Consider the following 20,249-nt stretch of genomic DNA (forward strand, 5'->3'; position numbering starts at 1 on the left):
GTGAATAGTAATTTTTTTAAGCATGATATTTTATAGTGGTATGACGATTTTTTCCTAAAAATGTAGGTTTTTCAATGTTTTTTTAATGTTATTTGTTTCCATAATGAAAAAAGTACTCCCAACAATTTTTTCAATATTACCTAATATGCAATATTTTAAAAGAACTTTGTCATTTTGACAGAATTTCAAACGTGAGGAGTAATATAAAAAAACATAAAAAATTCAAAAATTTAAATTTCTTAAATTTTGAATAAAAATTGTTTTTAACAATATAAATGTATTCTGATAATTTCAAAAAAAAAATAATTTGAAAGTCCCTTGTTACCTTAAACAAGGGCATTAATTATTATTTATAAATTATAATTGTTTTAATTTTAATATATCTTGTGAATTTTTTTAAAGCTATAGATAGTTGAGCTTTACAAAATAATTTTGTTAGTTCTTTATGAAATTGTTTTCTGTGATAAAAATTTGCGTTAGTTTTCCCAGAAAAGGAAGTGTCATATAATTTTATCTATAATTTAATCAATAAATTAAATCATAATCTTTAAACATATTACCAAACCAAACATACAACATACCAAAGATAAACTCAGTAAAGACAATCAAAATTATTATAACAATTTATTGCATTAAAAACGAAATGGAAAAAAGCATAATAACATCAATTAAACAATTATACAAGTTAATAAAATAAAATATTGAATGGAAAAAACACAGGAAAACAGTTTATATCAACAAATACAGAGATACGTTAATTCACTTAACACTTCAATTTAAAAGAGGAAAGTAAAGAATTATTCATACAATTCAGATTTTTATGACTAGTTTTTAAATCAGTAATAAAGTTAATATTTTTGTGCCAAAATTGAATTCATGGCAGAAAAAATATGAGGGCAAAAGAAGTTATGTAATTTATTGTTTACATTTGTACGGCATTGTTGTTTTTTGTGCACCAAATTAAACTTCTTTTTTCTTTGTTTTTTAATTGTAAGTCATTCATTTTTGTTAAAATATAATCCTTGAAAAATATTATTAATAATCCATAGCTGACACGGAGAAACCATACGTAATACAAAAGTTTTGATTTTTTGGCATTTGAAATTTTCTTCAAACTGCTAATCCATTATAACTTTACAGTAAAAATTCAGTTAAACCATCACATGGTGTAATAAGTCTTTATTGATTTAAACTACATGTGAAGTGTAAATATCGTAATTAAAATATTTTTGCATTACAAAATAAATACTTAAATTTAAATTTTTTTAATACACTAACTTTTATTTGTAAACTAAAAAATTACTTGTTTATGGACAAATACTGAAAAAAAAAAATAATGCATATTCAACTATACATAGATTTATAGCTTGTTCAGGAGATGGAAACACTTTTTATTCATAATTACAATGATAAATAGATTTGAATAGAAATATACAGTATCTCATTTTGAATTGCAGTTTATGATAGGAATTACAGTCAAAATTACTTTTAAATATTTCATAAGATCTGATATGATGATGGCTTAAAGATGAAAATTTACAAAAATTCTCCAATCTTTCTTCATGAACCTGAAATAATAGTGAAAGATTATATATAAGAATAGCATTATTAGAAAACAAAACATGAATTATTGAACAAAACATATTTAAATATGAAAAAAATAGTGTTAAAAATAATTTACATTTTTTAATTTTTTCAATTTTGCAAGAACTTTTAATTTTTTCCTTCCTAATGTAATAATAAAACTTTAATATAAATTTCAGCTTCCCAGACTTTTTATAATATAAAATTAAAAATTGGTGCATACTGAAGATAGATTTTCCCCTTTTTTTTGTACTGTTCTAAAAAATGATTATTAGCGATTGAAATGGGCTACAAGTGGCGTAGAGCAGATTTCTCTACCTATGTTAACACTTTGCATGCTTTCATCACTAGCAGCGTATGGAGAGTTATAGAGGAAGGAAGTACATTAGTTTTTGTCTTGATTTTCAAATAGATTGAAGAAGAGAGGGAAGGGGGGGAGGAGGTCAAGACATGGTACCTGTCTTCTCCCCAGGTGGCGTATTCAAGCATTTAGATTGCGAATAATAGTTTAATATAAATTGTTACTAATCAGTGTAAATTCACTGTGTGCAAAATTCAGAGAATTTCTTAAACTTTAGCTCTATAAAAACTTGGTATTGTTTCTTGTAAATAAACTTTGTTATGAAAAATTTGTGTAAATCAAGTAAAATTTGTATAAATCAAAATATGACATAGAAAAGATTTTTTTAAAAATTAATACAAATAATATTTTCTTTCTGAATAAAACAGTAAAATTAATATGATCAAGTTCATTTTTAAAATGCTCATCCTTTGGAATTTTAAGTAACAGCTTTCAATTTTAACACAAACGACATAATTAAGACAGTTTTCCACAGGAATCAAGATTTAACTACACAAACCATTTGTCTTACACCACTATTTAGCTCTTTTCTTTTCTTTCTTTCTGTTTTTCATTAGTGTATCTTCACAATGGTAAATTAAAAACCTTCTATTTCAGAATGATGAATTTATCAATGCCATTAAACATAACTATTAAAATTATACATTATATTTCTTAACTGTTATCAAATATCTTGACTTTAGGCTTACTTAAAAAAAAATAACAAATCAGAAAAAAAAACTTTTTTTATTGTAATTTCCTTATTATCATAAACTTGACACACATAGTGATTGAGTTTTTTTTTACTTAATTTATATATATAGTAGTTTTTCTGACTAAGATAAAAATAAACACTTAAAATGTTTCACGGATATTTTTAATTTCACCATTTTGGAAAAAGTTTATTACCAAACAAAAAACGGTGTTTTTTGTAATTATTGATCAAAATTAAGTTATAGGTCATTAAATATGCCATTATTTTGCCAATAAAAGATAAAAGTGAGTTACGCCATAAAATTATTTCATATGAAATTGCCCTCATCACCCTTCTAAGGCATTCAGTCAGATCTGCTAAGTAGATAATTGACAAATTTAACTTTATTTTCAATATTCAGGAAACAAAATTAAATTTAAGACACTGAAATGAGTAGATGACAAAACAAACAAAATTATAAAATAATACTTGGGACATCACATCAGTTGCATTAATGAGAAGAGTGGGATTGTTTCCTGCAATATTTGGTTAACATAATATTTTATATTTGATCAGATCAAGTATTAAGGCAGCTTCTGTATTAAGTTTTAGTAGCAGCATTGATCAGAAATCCAGAATTGCTGCAAATAGAATATGTTTTGCTTTTTCAATGAGCAGTTTAATATTTTGCTTTCCAGTCATATTCTAAAAATATGTTCTGCAGAACCTTAGGATTCAATAAAAGAGTTACAGGGGTTTCTACGGTGGACTATTTTTTATGATTTTCGAAGCCTTTAATTTCACATCAAACAAATTATACGTTATTTATTTAATATTTCTGTTATTGACATTATATTTTTTTAAGTAATATGCTAGTGAAGATTGAAGAAAAATTAACATTTAAAAATAAATATTTTCTAATAACAATATATTAAATGAATAATAAAAAGAAAAAGGCAATTATAAAAATTTGCAAAAGTATTTTAAACCTTTTCATTTAAAATAGAACTAACAGATTCAATTTTAAAGAAATATGTTTTTCTTATAACCATTCTCAATGCTTATTTTAATCTTTTTCCTATTTTATTTCAAATAGAACCATAATTTAATAAGTTTATTTTTAGCTTATGCATATACAAATACCATATTCAGTACTAGACTAGACGCCCCTCCTCACTTGTGAATTCAACTGTCTGAATTAAAACCTAAGACTGGTATTAAAAAAATTTACGATGAAAAAATTCATTATTCACATTAAAAATTTTCAAATTAAATAGAAGACTATTGGTTTATGTTTCTGCAATTGCTAACGAACTTTATTCATTAAGTATACATGTTCCGTCAAAAGAAGGAAAGTAAATAATTTAGAGAAACAGGCATCTATCATATATAAAAAAGAAATAGGAACTGTAAATCTAAAACGAAAAATGTGAGTAAATATCACTCTAGAAAATAAAGTTTTGAGTGGAATCTAACATTATGACTATTATATTCATATTCACTTGTAGATGGACTGGTTTTCTTTGCATGGGCTATAATATATCAACTTGTCCCACTTACATTACCTAATTTGTACCATTCTCTTTAGATTTCACTCTGTATCCTTATTATTTTGAGAATTTTATTTAGTCATTGTATTATTTGACCACGGTTTTAGAAGTCCTGGTCTCCATAACAACTTTAACATATCTATACAAAACGAAGTTTTAACTTAAAAATATTTTGAAAAATGCAGAAAAAAGATGTAATGAAAGAAACAAACCAAACAATATTTTGCAGAATCAAGCAGGTAAAGTAGTTTTTGTAATTTGTATTGCAGGATTATTGGCCAGTTTCAGTGGTACTACACTTGCACTAGGTACTGTAGGTGCTGCCGTTGTAGTAGGTACGCCAGCAGAGTATGGTTCTTTAGCAAATATAATTTTAGCATTGCTTGCTTTTAGAGATCTCAGAGTTTTCATTACCATATTGTACTCCAGTTGAGATTTTAGAAGCGCTTCAGCTTGCACAGGACTCAATATTTCCTCATGACACTCCATTACCAAATCTATTTCTATTTGGGCTGCTTTTAAACTAGGGCGTCTTTTTGTACGACTTATTGAATTATATTTGGAAAAAGTGATTGGTGAACTGGATGGTGGTGTATATACTGCATCTTCAGCTTTAGGCATGAAACTACGTACGGTATTATAAATCTTCTTTGCGGCTTCACGGGCAGCTCTCCTAGATGGTCTCCGACCTTCAGTTGGTTCCTATATTATGTGAGACAATTCGAATCAATTATTGAAAAATTATCAAATTATGTGTGGTTTAATATCCACAAAATTTATTAGGATAATTAATAAAACCACACAATAAATTTAGAGTAAGGAAATAAACATAAATAGAATTGAGAATTTTTTTTTACGTATGTAATATTTTTTAGACTACTATGAATGCCTTTTGCTCTTAAGGGAATTGGATGCTCTATTTTAGGCTACGTTAAAATAGTTTTTTTTTTCTGTTTTAATTTCTTTAGCTGTTTAATTTTACTAATTTTTAAAAATGAATCTTTTTATAAAACATTTCTCAACACTCAAAAGATATTTAATTTCTAATACTCTTTAGTAAAATTGCATAGAATTTTCTTTGCTGTGTACTACCTACAAATACATTCAAAGGGATTCCATTTTTTTTTATGTATGAAAATTATTAGCTCAAAATGTAGATAAAACCCGAGCCAGGACAAGTTTTCAAAAGTGAAACAAATCAAAGTGCTGAAAGTTCAGCCGTAGCAGGTTGTATTCGATCCTGCTTACATCAATTGTCATGTCGAAACACTAAAATGCCACTGCACCAGTAATATAAAGATATAATGACTTGCCTAAAAATGGCTACAAAATTTATCCTTTCAGTTTCCTCCATTTTCTGTTTTTTATTAGTTTCTTGCATACCATTGCTGGGAGTTTTGCAGAATCCTTTCCTGTTATGGCATAGGATACAACAAGAAAGACAAACACACATACGAAAAAAGCTTTTGTAAAGTAATTCAATATTTTTTGAAGTGAAGCATCAAACATTAATGTTGGTCATTTTAACAAAGGTTGGGATAGTAAGTTTTGAATCTCCATGAAAGTTAATGTACAGAAGAAATTCCTGCATCTGAAAATCTCAGGAATCTAAGTTATTCAATTAAGTTTGATCTGAAGAATTTGCAGTGAAGATATTCAGATAAAAATAACATTAAAAAACAAACTCAAATAAGCCGATTTAATAATATTAAATAAATAAATATACATAAACTAAGGGATAAAATTGAGAATATTTTTTAATAAAAATATTAACTATTTAAATTAAAACTATCTATAAGTGTTTATTTCAAACACTATTCATTGTTTATTCCTCTAACTAAAGTTTATCTTAATTTTCTTCTTTTGTTACATTAATGACTTTTTAAATGTTGCGTTAAAACAGCATAAATATTTAGCTATTTCAAATGCTACAAAAACTTTTTTCCCCTTTTACACATAACATTTTTCAAGAAATCATCCTTTGTCCCTTCTTAAAAACAAGGGATTTTAGATGGAAGAAAGAAAGAAAAAAAAACTTATTTTAATTGTAGAAGATTTTCCAAAGAATAAATGATAAAGCATTTAATTTATATGCAAATAAAATAATCATTTGTTTCCAAAATGTAAATTTTAAAGCAAACTTCCTCCATAAAGAACTGATAAGGTAACAATATTTGAAAATATGTTTACAAAAATCTACTTATTAAATAAGCTTCTCAAAAAATTTATGCTTTTATTATTTTTATTTTTAAATAAAGTATGATTAGGGTTTGGTTAGTTAGATATAGAGGGGTCAAATTAATGTTAACTACCTATAACTAAATTAAAAAAAAAACCTCTCTTCATTTTAAATACACCTTTAATGTCATCTTTCATCCAATAAATAACATTATTCTGAGACTCTTCTTATTCTAACAGATATATAAATATAATATATATTTGCATTTTTTGTTCATATCTCTCATTAATTAGTGCCAAATAAAGTTATTTCACCTTTTGGGATCTTTCCAGCCTTTGGAGAGTTCATTGAAAATTTTGAACTTTGCTTCCCTTGTAATTATGTTCATGATTTTATTGAAAAATAAATTTGTAAATAAATTATTGACCAACCATATTAGTTCTCATAAAAATGGCATATTAGTTGATCAACTGATTTGCTAGACATCATGAAAGCCAGTTTAATGAAAGAGATTTTAGTACGGATGTATTTAAATCTGATGGACATCTTCAGTAATTCAAATACTATTTAAAAAAAATTTTTAATTTTTTTTTTTTTTTTTTTTTTAGTTTTATTTGAATCTTTTTGTACTTTAACAGTAAAAGAAATTTGTGTTGAAAGTCAGTAAAAAATATTTGTGTATCTTTCAGTTCTCCTTCAATTTTTATACAATTCACTAATAAAAAATTTCAGAATCCTTTTATTATTGTAGTTTTTAACACACAGTAGTATTTTTTTTAAAAAAAAAAAATTTCAACATTGCTATAAATCAAATAAAAATTGACTACTAATTTAAAACTATTTAAATTAAATGTTCTTTTAGTCAAAAATTATAAACTTGATTAAACAATGTAATGCAAACTAAATTAATAAGATACATAGTGTTTGATTATCTAAATTGAGTAAACATTTATATCCACTTTGAAAAACATTTTTTTTTTAATACATAAAAATTCACAATTTTTAGTTGTATCTTACAATCTAATATTATAATGCACAGAATCTTTCTTATTTTCATGTATTTTTCTCTTTACTTTAAGAACAATTTTTCCGGTAGTAAACAAACAATTGATTTCATTTTATGCCAAATAAAGTTAAACCAATGGTTTATTTTTGCATACTTAATTGACAGTCACAGTAGTCTCTCTTTTAAAATTACTATAATACAATTGATTTTATTGCTATACTAATAATGTGATAGTTATTTAACTAATAAGATTTTTAATAAGTCCCCGAGTTTATAAATACATAGTTTTAAATTTTCTATTTCCAAATCATTGGGTTGCTTTAAATTCTTCCAAAAAATATTTCACGAATAATTTTTCAGTCAAGTGTAGACTAGGATGAATTTGGGATTGGGCTATGTACCTTAGAGCTCATACTTTTCTATCTTGATTTCTAATAAATTGAAAATCTCAAGGTAATTTTCACTGTTTTCTATAGGAACATAGAAATTCATCAAAATAAAAGAGGAACCTAAGTGTGAACTTGTATAAATTTTTTAACATAGGTTGGACCCAGGGCCGGATTAACCTATAGGCACGTGCCTAGCGCCTACGAAAAACTTGGGAGAAAAAATTTTTTTGACAAAAATAATTTAGCTTTAAAAACAACAAGTGTATTTTGCACAAAATTATGAAGATACAAATAAAAATATAATGTTTTTCGGTAATAAATTATTTTGCAGAATCTTATGATCTAATATATTACTTTTTTGCAATTTTTGGATTCAACGAAACCTTGTATTATGCTGTCGAATTCCAAACTACGCAAAAAGTTCGATAAACAAATTTGTAAATTAAAATCCATATTAATAAAAATGTAAAAAAAAAATATGCAAGAAAATTTTAGCATATATTTTGAAAAGAAGGGAGGAGTGGGGGAAGGAGGGGAGGGCCCAAAAACAGCAATGCCTAGGGCCTACGAAAGGTATAATCCGGCTCTGGTTGGACCATGTACCAACGTATAAAGCTGCAGGTAGGAAAAAAAGTTTAGCTATAATACAGCTACAGAGTTTGACTAACTTGATTTCTCAACCTAGTTTGACATACACAACCTATGAAATTAGATTGAAAAGTTTTAGGAGTACTATTTCATTAAAATAAATAAAAAAGAACAGACTTATTTGAACATAAAAGTGAAATTAACACCAATTTTTAATAAGTAGAGTTTCTTAATAAAAGTAAAGTCTTTACATGCATTCTCCTTCTGCCACAGATCATGGTATAGAAATCTCCCTAAATAGCTACAGATTATTTGTTTCTGTAATGTAAGAATTAATTTATAAGCAATTTATAGTGTTAGCTTTCATTATTAGTGTAAATTTGTCCTTAATGGACAATTTTTTTGATTCCAAGAATGTCCACTCCACTACACATTATTAAAATCGTAAATTACATGACTGACACACTATGTAAGTTTGAATATGTTCATAAGTAGAAATAGAAGTCTAAGGAGTTTACCAGGAAAATCAGTTGTCATTCTTATTAACAAAATAGGTAAGAGGGGATTTAAAATTATGATATTGAAGAAAAAATAATTGACATCAAAGAAAATAAGCCAAATTATTTTTATTTAAAATTAATATTTGTAATGATAATTATAATGAAATTTGAGATTGAATCATGAATTTTTACAGATTTAACTTACTGTCTTTGCCTAGTTGTTGCTCAAACTAAGTAATTATTTTGACACAAATATTACTGATATGGAAATCATGCCCAAAATTTACTTAAGAAGCATTTTGTGTCATGATCTGTGGCAGAATAATCACCAAGTCTTGGCAACTTCTGAGAAGCAACCCATGAGAAACCATTAAAAAACATCATAGAAAGGGGCCACCCCCAAGCAAACCTTTTATTTTTCGTTCTCATTTTTACCGTTTAAAATCCCATTTGTAGTTAGTGTAGCATTATCATAATTCAGAAATATCCCCATGGCAACTTCCAGCTGTAGCTCACTAGAAGGCCCAACTCGTAGCCACCCCTAAACTTGAGTTTTTTTTTAAATAACTTGCAAGCTTAAAAATTATCTGGCGAATATTATTACTGCGACAGATCAAGATAAGGAAATATCCCAATTTATCTTAAGCTTGCTATCCTTCACTAAAATATTATCTAAATTGATACCCAATACAATACTTTTCATGTAAAATAATGTATTTAAAAGAAATAAATAATCACTTCATCAGTTTCTGTTTTCGCTGGTGTTTCTTGCTTTATTTTTCCATTTGTTGGCTTAGCGTTGGAAATTTCAACGATTTCTTGGTCACTATCTGATTTATACTCCATAAATTCATCATCGCTGTCCAGTAGCTCCGATTTACCGGTACCCAATTTCAAAACAGGTATAGCATGAGATTTTAACTGTTTCCTCCCTTCACAAAAATCTTTTGGTTTAAAATGCAACTCACAAACTTTCAATCTTCTAATATGGTCAAACCTTTCGACTCCTAGAACTTCTAACCATTCTTCCCTAACATCTTGGTGAGTAGGTAGACTAAAGAAACTCAAATCAGGACGGCGATGAGTTTCATTTCGACAGGATCGAACAGCGCAAGCCATGATTTTAAGAAGTATTTGTGAAATGCATAATACAAAAATATAAAAGTTATTGTTTATTTTCGAAAAATTATGTCGTTTGCGCTTGGCTTTTGCAAACTAAAAATAAAAACAATTTTTAAATTTTATGTTAAGTTTGAACGATTAGCTTATAGCTTAATAATAATATTAAAATTATATCGATATTTAAGCATCGATATCAGTGTATTTTTTGTTGCCATTCGTGAAATAAATAAATATAAATGGCATTATTATTTTAAGGCTAAAATGTAGCTTGCAGAACCATAATAAAAAAAATGAAAACATGACATCTTTTTCTACATCAACTTTGCTTTTGGCGGAGAGTACACAGTGTTTTTGTGTTAAAATGTGCTAAAATTTACGAGCATCATAACATTATGATGATATCTTTAATAAATTTTGAGTGTGAAGTAGTTTTTCATATTCAACATTGCCTCTATTTGTTGTAAATTCTCTATTTGATTGCGGATATTATGTAGGTTTTTTTTTTTTGCTCATATAAAACACTGAAAACATTTTACTTAATACGACAATAAGTACTTCTTATTTTTATCTCTTTTTATCGTCTAAAAGCATAACTATAGCATAGATAAGTAGAAAAATGAAATTGACAGTTCGATGTGATGTATGAACTGTTCGACGGAGGTAAATAACCTGGTAAACTATGCAGTCTATTCGACCAGGTCCAGGTAATAATAGTCTGTACTGTTGTATAAGTGTTTGTAGAAACTATAAAGATCCTACTGCGGCAGTCGATCTGTATCCTTTACCGAAAGATTTATATGAAAGAGGTTTGTGGTGTAAAGTTCTGAATATACCTGACAGTGTACGTGACAACGATTCTACGCGCGTATGTGGTCTTCACTTCCGATATAAATATTTTCTGAACCAGGCCAATCCACCTGCTACCACTTCACAGCAGCCACTTCCTCTCACAATAATTATTAATCAGAATGGTTCTAAGTTTGTTCCTACATCTGTTAACAATAATGCAGTTCAACCCATCTTTCTACAGGTACAGTTTAAAATAACTTTGATACTACAAGATGGTTACAGTTTTTCATATCCATATTATTAATGATACTTTCATATCTTATAAATTCTTTTTTAAAAACGAATATTTTGTTTTTATATATACAATATCAAGCCACATATGTATGTTTAATTCCATGCCACTTTCGATTTTATATTTGAATTACAGTTGTACCTCATTAACACGAAACCGCTTAATGTAAAATATCGCTTTACATGAAACTCATGTTTGTTCCCGAGAGTCAGCTATCAATTATTATTATTGTGTTTTAAATGTTTTTCATGAAATTTTCAAGCTAATAATCACTTAACATGAAAGGAAACTAGACACGATAAAGCTAATAAACATGTGAATTTAGTGCTAATTATTCATTTTAATGAATGCTATATATATGTTCCTGCTTTATTAAAAGTAGTACGTAATATGTATTAATAGTACGTAATAATTTTCATGATGTATCGGATAAGGTGAAATCTATTTAACATGAAATAATTATGATACTCCTGCCAATTTTAGGATAAAAAGATATAACTGTATTATGTTAGAGTTGAGTATGTAAACAGAGAACAGATATAGAAAAATGCACCAGTAAAAGGAACAGTAAACAATTGTAAATTTAAATGTTATTTTTCAATTCTAAAAACCTTTTCATTTAAAATGTTATGTTTACATTTAGTGTACAGAAGACTCAGGGTTTGCAAGGGACAAATTTCAGGGGTATTTTTGAATTGTGAACTTTCGGGCTAACTACACCCGTAGAGTGCAAATAAATCTTGAGCTTGTAAATTTTTTAAAAAAGTAAATAAATATACAGATGTTTGTTGGGAGCAGTTATGAGTTATATCCTTTGAATTTTTATTTATTTATTATTTTTTTTGCTGCACTGTAGTTTTCAAGACTTGGCTACTATTCTGCCACAGATCAAGATATGGAATATTAATTACAGTCTGTTTTATTATTAAAACTGATGATGTATCCTGAACATTACAAAATGGTTTTTAAAAATACATATTATGTAATTTTTTTCCTTTTGAAATTGGTGGTAATTTATTTTAGGAAGTTAGGTAGCTCTATCACTATTACCACCCAAAGAATTTTATGCCAAAATTTATATTTGAAAAAATTATGCGGTGGTTTTCCCGGCCAGGTACTTAATTACACCTTTCAAGTTGGTTTCTTTCTGTGATGTTTTATTCTTAATTTGCTATGGAATTGACAAATTAAGTATTTTTCTTTACAAATGCATGAGTTGAGTATAAAGCAATTGATGACGCTTATTCAATAATTAAAATGTATTAATAAAATAATTAAATATTAATAGTGGTTTGCGCAGAGGTGGCTGCAAGTTATACTTTTCAAAATTTTTTATTTCTACAATGTTTTATTCTTCATTTGATATTGAATTGACAAATTCTTTATCAAATGAAGAGATCTTTTTCTTTAGAAATTAGGGAGGCTGTTGACTTTGAATAAAATAACTGATTATTTTTCTTCAATTACCATTTTGTAATAACAAAATAATAATAACAATGCAAGTTAATTATTCAGTATTTTAGTTGTTTTTTTATCATACAATATCAGACAAGACTTTAAATTATTGATGATCTTTTGGCCCGAAACTGCTAAAATCCAACTCAGACAAATCCTCATTCTATAGTCAGGGCCGGATTAACCTATAGGCACACTAGGCACGTGCCTAGGGCCTACGAAAAACTTGGGAGAAAAAAATTTGTTGACAAAAATAATTTAGCTTTAAAAACAACAAGTGTATTTTGCACAAAATTATGAAGATGCAAATAAAAATATAATATTTTTCGGTAATAAATTATTTTGCAGAATCTTATGATCTAATATATTACTTTTTCGCGATTTTTGGATTCAAAAAAATCTTGTACTATGCTGTCGAATTCCAAAACTACGCAAAATGTCATATTTTATAGACATAAGAGCGAGCGATGCCAAACGATCATTGTTGAGCGCAAATAATTTTTTATCAATTTTAATCTGGAGAAAGATCTTTCTCCTGCATTTGATCCAAGAATCGACAAATATATTCTTAATGCAATGTGAACGTTAGAAAAAGTATGCACAAGTTTATCTTTAACATTGTTATCGATTGAACTAATCATAATGGTATTATCAATATCAACTGCAATATCGGCAGTATGTCGGTATTGCAGATAAACTTCAATAAACAAATTTGTAAATTAAAATCCATATTAATAAAAATGTAAAAAAAAAAATATGCAAAAAAATTTTAGCATATATTTTGAAAACAGGGGAGGAGTGGGGGAAGGAGGGGAGGGCCCAAAAACGGCTATGCCTAGGGCCCACGTAAGGTATAATCCGGCTCTGTGCCTAGGGCCTACGAAAGGTATAATCCGGCTCTGTCTATAGTATATTGATATTTTCTGATTTGGTATTTCGTTTTGATGTTTAATCTGTGTTTCCGTTTCCTTGAATATAAAGTTTTCTTTTTAATTTTTCATTCATTTAAACTTATATGACATTTTTTTTAAAGCTTTGACATGATTAAGATTATTATTTGACATATTAATAATTTTTTTTTTTTTTAAATCATTGGTTTAAACAATTTTTTTTTTTAAGTAAATCATTAAGTCGGGAATACTTTTATAAAAATTATTATTTATAATATATATTCAATTAAGTATGAAATTAAGTAGGAAAAAAACTTAAAAATAAAAATAAGTCAAAATGGAAAAGCACTAAAACTAAATTTGTCTTATGTGAACAATTTAAATAAAAAGTTGGAAAGCAAAAACGAAATTCTTAAGATACGTAGCAAAAACAGCACTTTATCAGGGGGCACATGGGAGCCTTTCTGTAGTGTTTGCAGACAGTCTGTCCCCTGATGAAATGTTGTTTCTGCTAACATACATATCTTTAGAATTTCTTTTTTGGTTTCTAACTCTTACTTAAATTATAAATATATTCTTATCTTAACATTATGCATGTCTGATTACATTGATAATGAAGGTTTAATCCAAGGAAATAATGAAAGGGGAATGAATGCAAATTATTGTATTTCAAAGCTGACTAACCAAAAAATAAATTAAAAAGAGAGATGAAAATGTAATATGAGTGGGGTAGAAATTTTAAATTATAAGTTTTCATTAGCTATAAGCAGCAAGTATTTTTTTAGTATAAAACATTTTTAAATTATATACCAATTTAGATTTTTGAAACTTATTAAATATGTTGTTAGTAATCAATAATGAAGAAAGACTTGCTCTACCTGAACAGAAGTTTTTTTAATTTTTTATTCTGCTTTGAATATCTCACAAATTGCTTCCCTGTCTTTACCATATTAGGGTACCAAACCGATGAATAGTTTTAATTAAATAATATTTTTAAATGTATTAGGTGGAAATATTAACTATTCTAAATAATATTTAGTATTGTAAATGTATTAAGTGATTTGGTTGTTAAACATAAAAAAAATCTGTATATAAAAAAATCTGTTTCCTGTAAAAAAGTCTGTTATATTTGTAGACTAGTTTCTCAGGTTCCTTTTTTCGAGTTTCCTTTTCTTTATAAATAATAATTGAAGATATCTTGAAATACTCATGTTTTTTAATGAAACTGGGATATCTTAATTCTAATAAAGGGTAAGGTTCCTTATACTCAAATCTACCTGGGGTTATGGGGTATCTGCTAAAACATTTTAAGGACCACTTTTGCATCTCCTGTCATTCTAGGTATAAGGTTCCGTATATAAGGTTATGTATTATCGATTAAATAAATCTTTAATTTGAATCAAATTCTGAAAAATCAGAAATGCTCAACATTTTCAACAGGTAATTTTTTGAATTACAGAGCAAGAAAAAACGAGTAGGGCCAGAAAAGCCCACTTATCTTTCTAGTATTTAATTTTAATTTTTGCCTTATTAATTTCTTCTAGAATCCTGTTCTACCTCAGCCATCAGTGTCTAACACAATCGGTGGAGCAAAAATTATTCAAGGTTTTGTACCAACGATACCTTTCACACCATCTCAAGCTACTATTTTACCAAATAAGGCTGTTGGGGAAGTTACACCTTCCAATTTACTTGCGAAAGGGGAACTTTTCTTAGATTGTGAAGAAGAAACTTTAAGTGCTGCACAGTTATCTGCAAACGACACAGACTGGAATGCATTTACCAAAGAGGTTGAAAATGTGACTATTTCTTCAGTTCTCAACACTTCTCAGGCACAAGAACCTTCATCAAACCAGACAATAACTATTATAAGTCCCGAAAAGTTAGGCCCCCCGAAAACCATTTTACCAAAGCCTTTAAATTTCCAATCTGGGGGGCCCGTCACTATACCTGCAAGTTCGTTGAACCAGCATTTAATAAAATTTAATCCATTTCCAAATTCACCTGCTCCTTCCAACAAAACCTACGCACTTAAAATTCCAGAGATTGAAAAGGGTAGTTTGTCACAATCTACTTCAAATTCAGGACCTCGGTTCATTAAGATTGTACCACCACAATCAGCAGCGCAAACTGCTACAACATCTAAATTTACAGGTGCACCACAGATTCTGCGACTTAGAACTGAAAATTCTACTGGAAACATTCAAATTGTTAATCCACCAACTGGCGTAATGCCTCAGATTATAAAAATAGGCAACCAAACTTTACAGCTTATTTCAGCTACTGTAGGCCAGCAGAAAGTCGTCACTGTGAACGAAACAGCTAAAATACCTGTAGGAGTCCCTGCATCTGGATTTGCTACAGTAGCAAACAATCAACCGGTTGTTGAAAGTTCATCTCTACTGGGAGGTGACGTTTTAATGAATTTCAATGACAATGATGTGCCATCTTTACCATCATTTTTGCAGACAAATGTAAGTTTGTATTTTTTTTTATGTTATCAAATTTCTTGACCTATGTAATGATTTTAGCATTGTGGTCACATAAACTGCCTTTTCTTTCCATGCAAACTGGTGTCCATTGATCTAAAGCTGGGTGGGATTCAAGATAATGTTATTTATAAGTTGTCAGATTCATAGGTGGCTGGTTGGTCTTAAAACCATGCTTGGCTTTGATGTCAAAATTTTTTTTTTAACATGGCATCCCTCAAAACCGTACTTTATTCTTTATGTTATGTTGCAGTTAACAACTTTACGCAATTTTCTTTGCAGATAACAATTTAAATATAATATTCTTAAATATTTTAAAAATATTGTTAGGGTTCACACTATTATGGCGACAAATGTCGCTAAGATCATACACATTTGCAACAAATTTGATGTCTTTGAAATATGCTTGAAATTTACAAAATAGTTATGAAAGATAGTTTTTCTTTGTCTTATTCTATTCAATTTAAAAAAAAATTTGTACTAGTTTTAGTGTGCTACTAGTGTTATGAAGTACAAATGCGAGTATTCAAATGAAATAACAGATGTCTGGTGCAAAAAGTTTTGTTGAAATTTCAAATTTAAATGTTGTGCTACCCTTTGCATTCAATAATTGTTCAACAATTAAATAATACTTTTTACTCTTTTAGAATTGACTTAATATAAAAGTTAATATTTTTTATATAATATTATGTCACCTCTTCCTTTCTCTGTTTTCCTCATTTATTTATTCTTTATCTCTTTGTTGAATCTATTTACTAATAATATTTTAGCTTTTTTTTCCACTGAATTTTAATAAATACTAATCTTTAATCGTTATGGAGTAATAAACCTAATTAGTTTTAGGGTGTTATATTTAGCAATTAATAATTTTTGTTGTATATGAATTCTGTAATTTTTGATGTAACATGAATTGTAAAGTTTGAGTTTTTTCCCATGTTTGTTTGCCATATTAAGTTTTTGAACCACTAAATGAATACCTAAATTCCTATTGGATCACTAAATTTTCATTGCTGGTGTGAACTCTACATCCCCGTGGCAGAATCATGGCGACATTGTCGCAGAATGTTACCGAGTTCTCTTGCAGAAAGATTTTCTTTGGGAAGTAAAAAATTTTGGTTTTCTTTTCTGCTGAAATTTTTTTATTTTTTTTATGGAGTTATTGCTATTGATTTCCACATAATTTTTATAATCCTTTATTTTTAATGCAATATTGTTTATTACAGCAACTGAAACTCGAAATGAAAACACACATTTAGTAACCCCTTTTCGAATACTCCGACTCGCATGATTTCGCCGTCAATCTTTTTTTTTTTCAATAGTTACAGCTACGGATTTAAAATTTTTTTTAAAAATATTTTTTTTCCAACACGATGATGATTTACGAAAAAGGAAATAATTAGTGTGTTTTCCCCCTACAAAATGCGAGAATATCGGCAATTATATTAGAATTTAAAAAATTCTACATATTCAAATAAAGTTATCTTGTTTTAATTTAGCCGAAAAGTTATTAATTAATTTAATTTTGAAGTTGACACTTCTGTTACTTTAAATTAGTGATATGTATATTTGTTATTTCTGAAAATATCTTACGGAAAAATATAAGTATTAGAGAGGCATGTCGCAGAAAGCCCGGAAAAATTTTGCTTTAGGGCCCTACATATTGTTTTAATGTATTATCAGTCATAAATGATTTTATAAGCATTATTGAACAACCGACCGAATTTTCAGTTTATGACTACTCCATATCCTTGTAATTTTGAACCCAATCTAGAAGCCAAGGGAACTTCTGGATCAAGTACTGAGATAAATTTACCTTTGTGGAGGACTTTTTGATGAAACTAACCCGCATTTGCGTTACATGGAGAGGAAATCCTGACAGCGGTTAGCTTCACATGCCTGATGGCAAGGGGACTCAATCCCATGATCCGTCTACCACTGAGGTTATTTTACGTTAGCACTGTGGTTTATGCAAGCAGGGTGTAGAATTCAAACCAACCAGCCATTGCCGGGATTTGAACCTGCTTCACCTCATTGGGAGGCGAGCGCTCTATCCCCTGAGCCAAAACGACTCAATCATAAATGATTAAAAGATTTTAGAAGCAGCCTTGAAACTAACATTTTGCTCTTTGTAAAATATGACAAATATACTTAACAAATTTGTGCCCCTTAGAGAATTTATTTTAATAATGATATCCATTTAGCATCTATATTTTTAATAATACACTTGATTATCAGTACTTAATCTTTTGATATTATTCCAAAATTTGTAACTAAAGGTATACTAATTGAAAAACCTATACTATTTTGTTTAATTAAAACCACAATTGTATTCAAAATGGCATTTTTAATAATCAAGGTCATTGTGTCGAAGCATGCAATGGTCTATGTTTTTGTATTCTTTTTTACCTGGCTATAGAAGTACATTATATTTTTATCAATAATATTAAGTCATTTTTCGTCGAATTTCTTTTATAACTTTTTTGGTTAAATGTAATGCTTTTAAATTTAAGTTACAATGTCACCAAAGAACTGGGTTTTTGACAAGACAGTAAAAACTGTGGGGGGAACTGGTTAAAACAGTCGTTTCAAAATACTTGCCAGTCCTGCTTGAGACCACTAAAACATGACAATAATCATCATGGTCTGCTGAATCAACCGTCGATGTTTCTATTCAAGTGTTAAAGCAAGAATTTTATTCATATTTTCATCACAAAATTTGATAAAGTAACTGTCAAAAATTTAAAAATTTTGCTAAATGGAATTCTAAAAATTATAATAGTAACTGAATGAATTTGTTAATTTCTTTATTATTCATATCTGATTTTAATGTATGTTTTAAAATTGTTTATATTTCTATGTTGTAGCTTTAAGAATTATGTTAATAATCTATTTTTATAAAAATTATCAGTTCAATTTTGAATTGTGAAAAGCAAGGCTTAGCATTTTGTAGATTGTTTTTTTATTTTATTTTATTTATTAATTTTTTTATTTTATTGTTTAGTCATTATATTTAGTTGTATTTGTAATTTCAGTATATCCTACAAAAAAGAAGTAGAAATACAAATAATATGAGGTTAAAACTTTGGAATTTTTGCCTGACCTTGTTCTAAATTGCAGCTTATGTTATGGGATAAAAAAATTAGAGAATATATATGTATATGTAAAAAAAAGAGGTTTCTTCATTCAGAAAAAATGTGAATAATTTTTTTTATCTGATTTCATTGCTTAAAAAGCATACTTTACACTCCTTTTAGCATTTATGGTCTACTCCTCATATTATTTAGAATTCATCATTGCACATTTAAGTTCCTTATTCAGAAATTACGCTTTTTTATAAATTTAACAATCCTAAATAAAAAGTGAATTTTTTTCCCCATGATATGTAACATGATATGTAAATGGTTTTGGTTTACTGAGTCGTAATGAAAGAAAAAGTTATTTTGCAATATTAGTCAGAATATGTTGCATTTTGTTTAATGAGAAAAAAACCTCTTTAACTATCATAAAAAGGGCATCAGACTGTTCTGTAGCGCATTTAAGTTTTTACAAAATAGTTATGAGCATTGTTTTCCAAAATAACAATCTAATATTGTATCTCCTTGAATCTCTGTTAATATAATGTTCTTTTAATATGATAATGTAGTATATTTTTGGTAAAAGTATTGTATTATAGTTTTGGTACGCTAGATGTTTTTAAACTTTTGCAAAACTTAATTTTCAACGTTTAAAGTGCAGATTAACTTTTAATCTTTTGAATATTTTACTTTATAGACATCTAACGAAACAGCGATTCCGATGAGGTTAGAAAAAGCAGATGAATCTGCTGATAGGATGACCCCTAAGGGTGAAGTAATTTTACCTCTTTTGCCAAAAGATAAGGGTGAGCTTTATATTTATAATTATTTCATATCTAATAAGTGAAGTTATTTTGTAGCAATTGTACATTAATTAATTTTAATTTTATAGCAGGAGAGACAGAGTCAATATTATCAGATAGTGTAAGTATTACATTTCCTGTCCTCTATTTTAAATAAATCAAAGCTCTGTGATTTTATACTTTTTTTCCTTTTAGCTCAACTTTTTCTGAATTAAAAAACTGAGCCACGGGCTATATAATTTATAAAATAATTCCTTAAATATTTTACTTAATATTTACTCCGGGATAGCCTGGTTGGCAAGGTGCTGAACTCACGTTTGTGAGAATAGAACTTCAAAAAAAAAAAAAAAAGAATGTAAAAAACTCCCCATATAGTAAATGGTGACTAGTGCACATTAATTTTGTCGGGTTATAAAGTCCTCCATGTTCCTATATCGAATTATACCTCTGGAAGTACTGAATTGGAGATTGATCGTACTTTGGTTCAGGTCAAAATTACGATCTG

General features: G+C 27.9%; 2 protein-coding genes across 12 annotated transcripts in view; one reads left to right on the forward strand and one right to left on the reverse strand.

Annotated features, from left to right (window-relative positions):
• The window catches only part of LOC107454790 (uncharacterized), a 130,767-nt gene that overhangs the window by 44,126 nt on the left and 66,392 nt on the right, over positions 1-20,249 (forward strand). For 8 of the 11 annotated variants that reach the window (XM_087159916.1, XM_087159922.1, XM_016072086.5 and 5 more), the window contains exons 15-17: positions 14,923-15,852; positions 19,639-19,747; positions 19,834-19,865. In XM_087159916.1, the coding sequence (XP_087016042.1) occupies positions 14,923-15,852; positions 19,639-19,747; positions 19,834-19,865 (1,071 nt within the window). Of the gene's footprint in view, positions 1-10,171; positions 10,983-14,922; positions 15,853-19,638; positions 19,748-19,833; positions 19,866-20,249 lie in introns of those variants that run through there. The other 3 variants (XM_016072092.4, XM_071184334.2, XM_087159917.1) reach the window with 3 other exon arrangements.
• On the reverse strand, positions 612-10,147 carry LOC107454793 (uncharacterized). The gene is made up of 3 exons (XM_016072096.4): positions 9,569-10,147; positions 4,381-4,870; positions 612-1,568 (listed from the first exon to the last, which is right to left on the reverse strand). Exons 1-2 carry the CDS (start codon positions 9,947-9,949, stop codon positions 4,400-4,402), a joined length of 852 nt encoding a protein of 283 aa, XP_015927582.1. The 5' UTR covers positions 9,950-10,147; the 3' UTR covers positions 612-1,568; positions 4,381-4,399.

Source organism: Parasteatoda tepidariorum, chromosome 3, assembly GCF_982258835.1.
Source record: "Parasteatoda tepidariorum strain Cologne lab strain chromosome 3, Ptep-v5.0, whole genome shotgun sequence".
NCBI lineage: Eukaryota > Metazoa > Arthropoda > Arachnida > Araneae > Theridiidae > Parasteatoda > Parasteatoda tepidariorum.

What these genes read in the sequence shown, in the direction of transcription:
- LOC107454793 (XM_016072096.4), bottom strand. Translation starts at nt 9,949, where the DNA reads ATGGCTTGCGCTGTTCGATCCTGTCGAAATGAAACTCATCGCCGTCCT. An exon ending in CGAAAACAGAAACTGATGAA is followed by an intron (nt 4,871 to 9,568) that starts GTGATTATTTAT and finishes CACATAATATAG; the next exon opens with GAACCAACTGAAGGTCGGAG.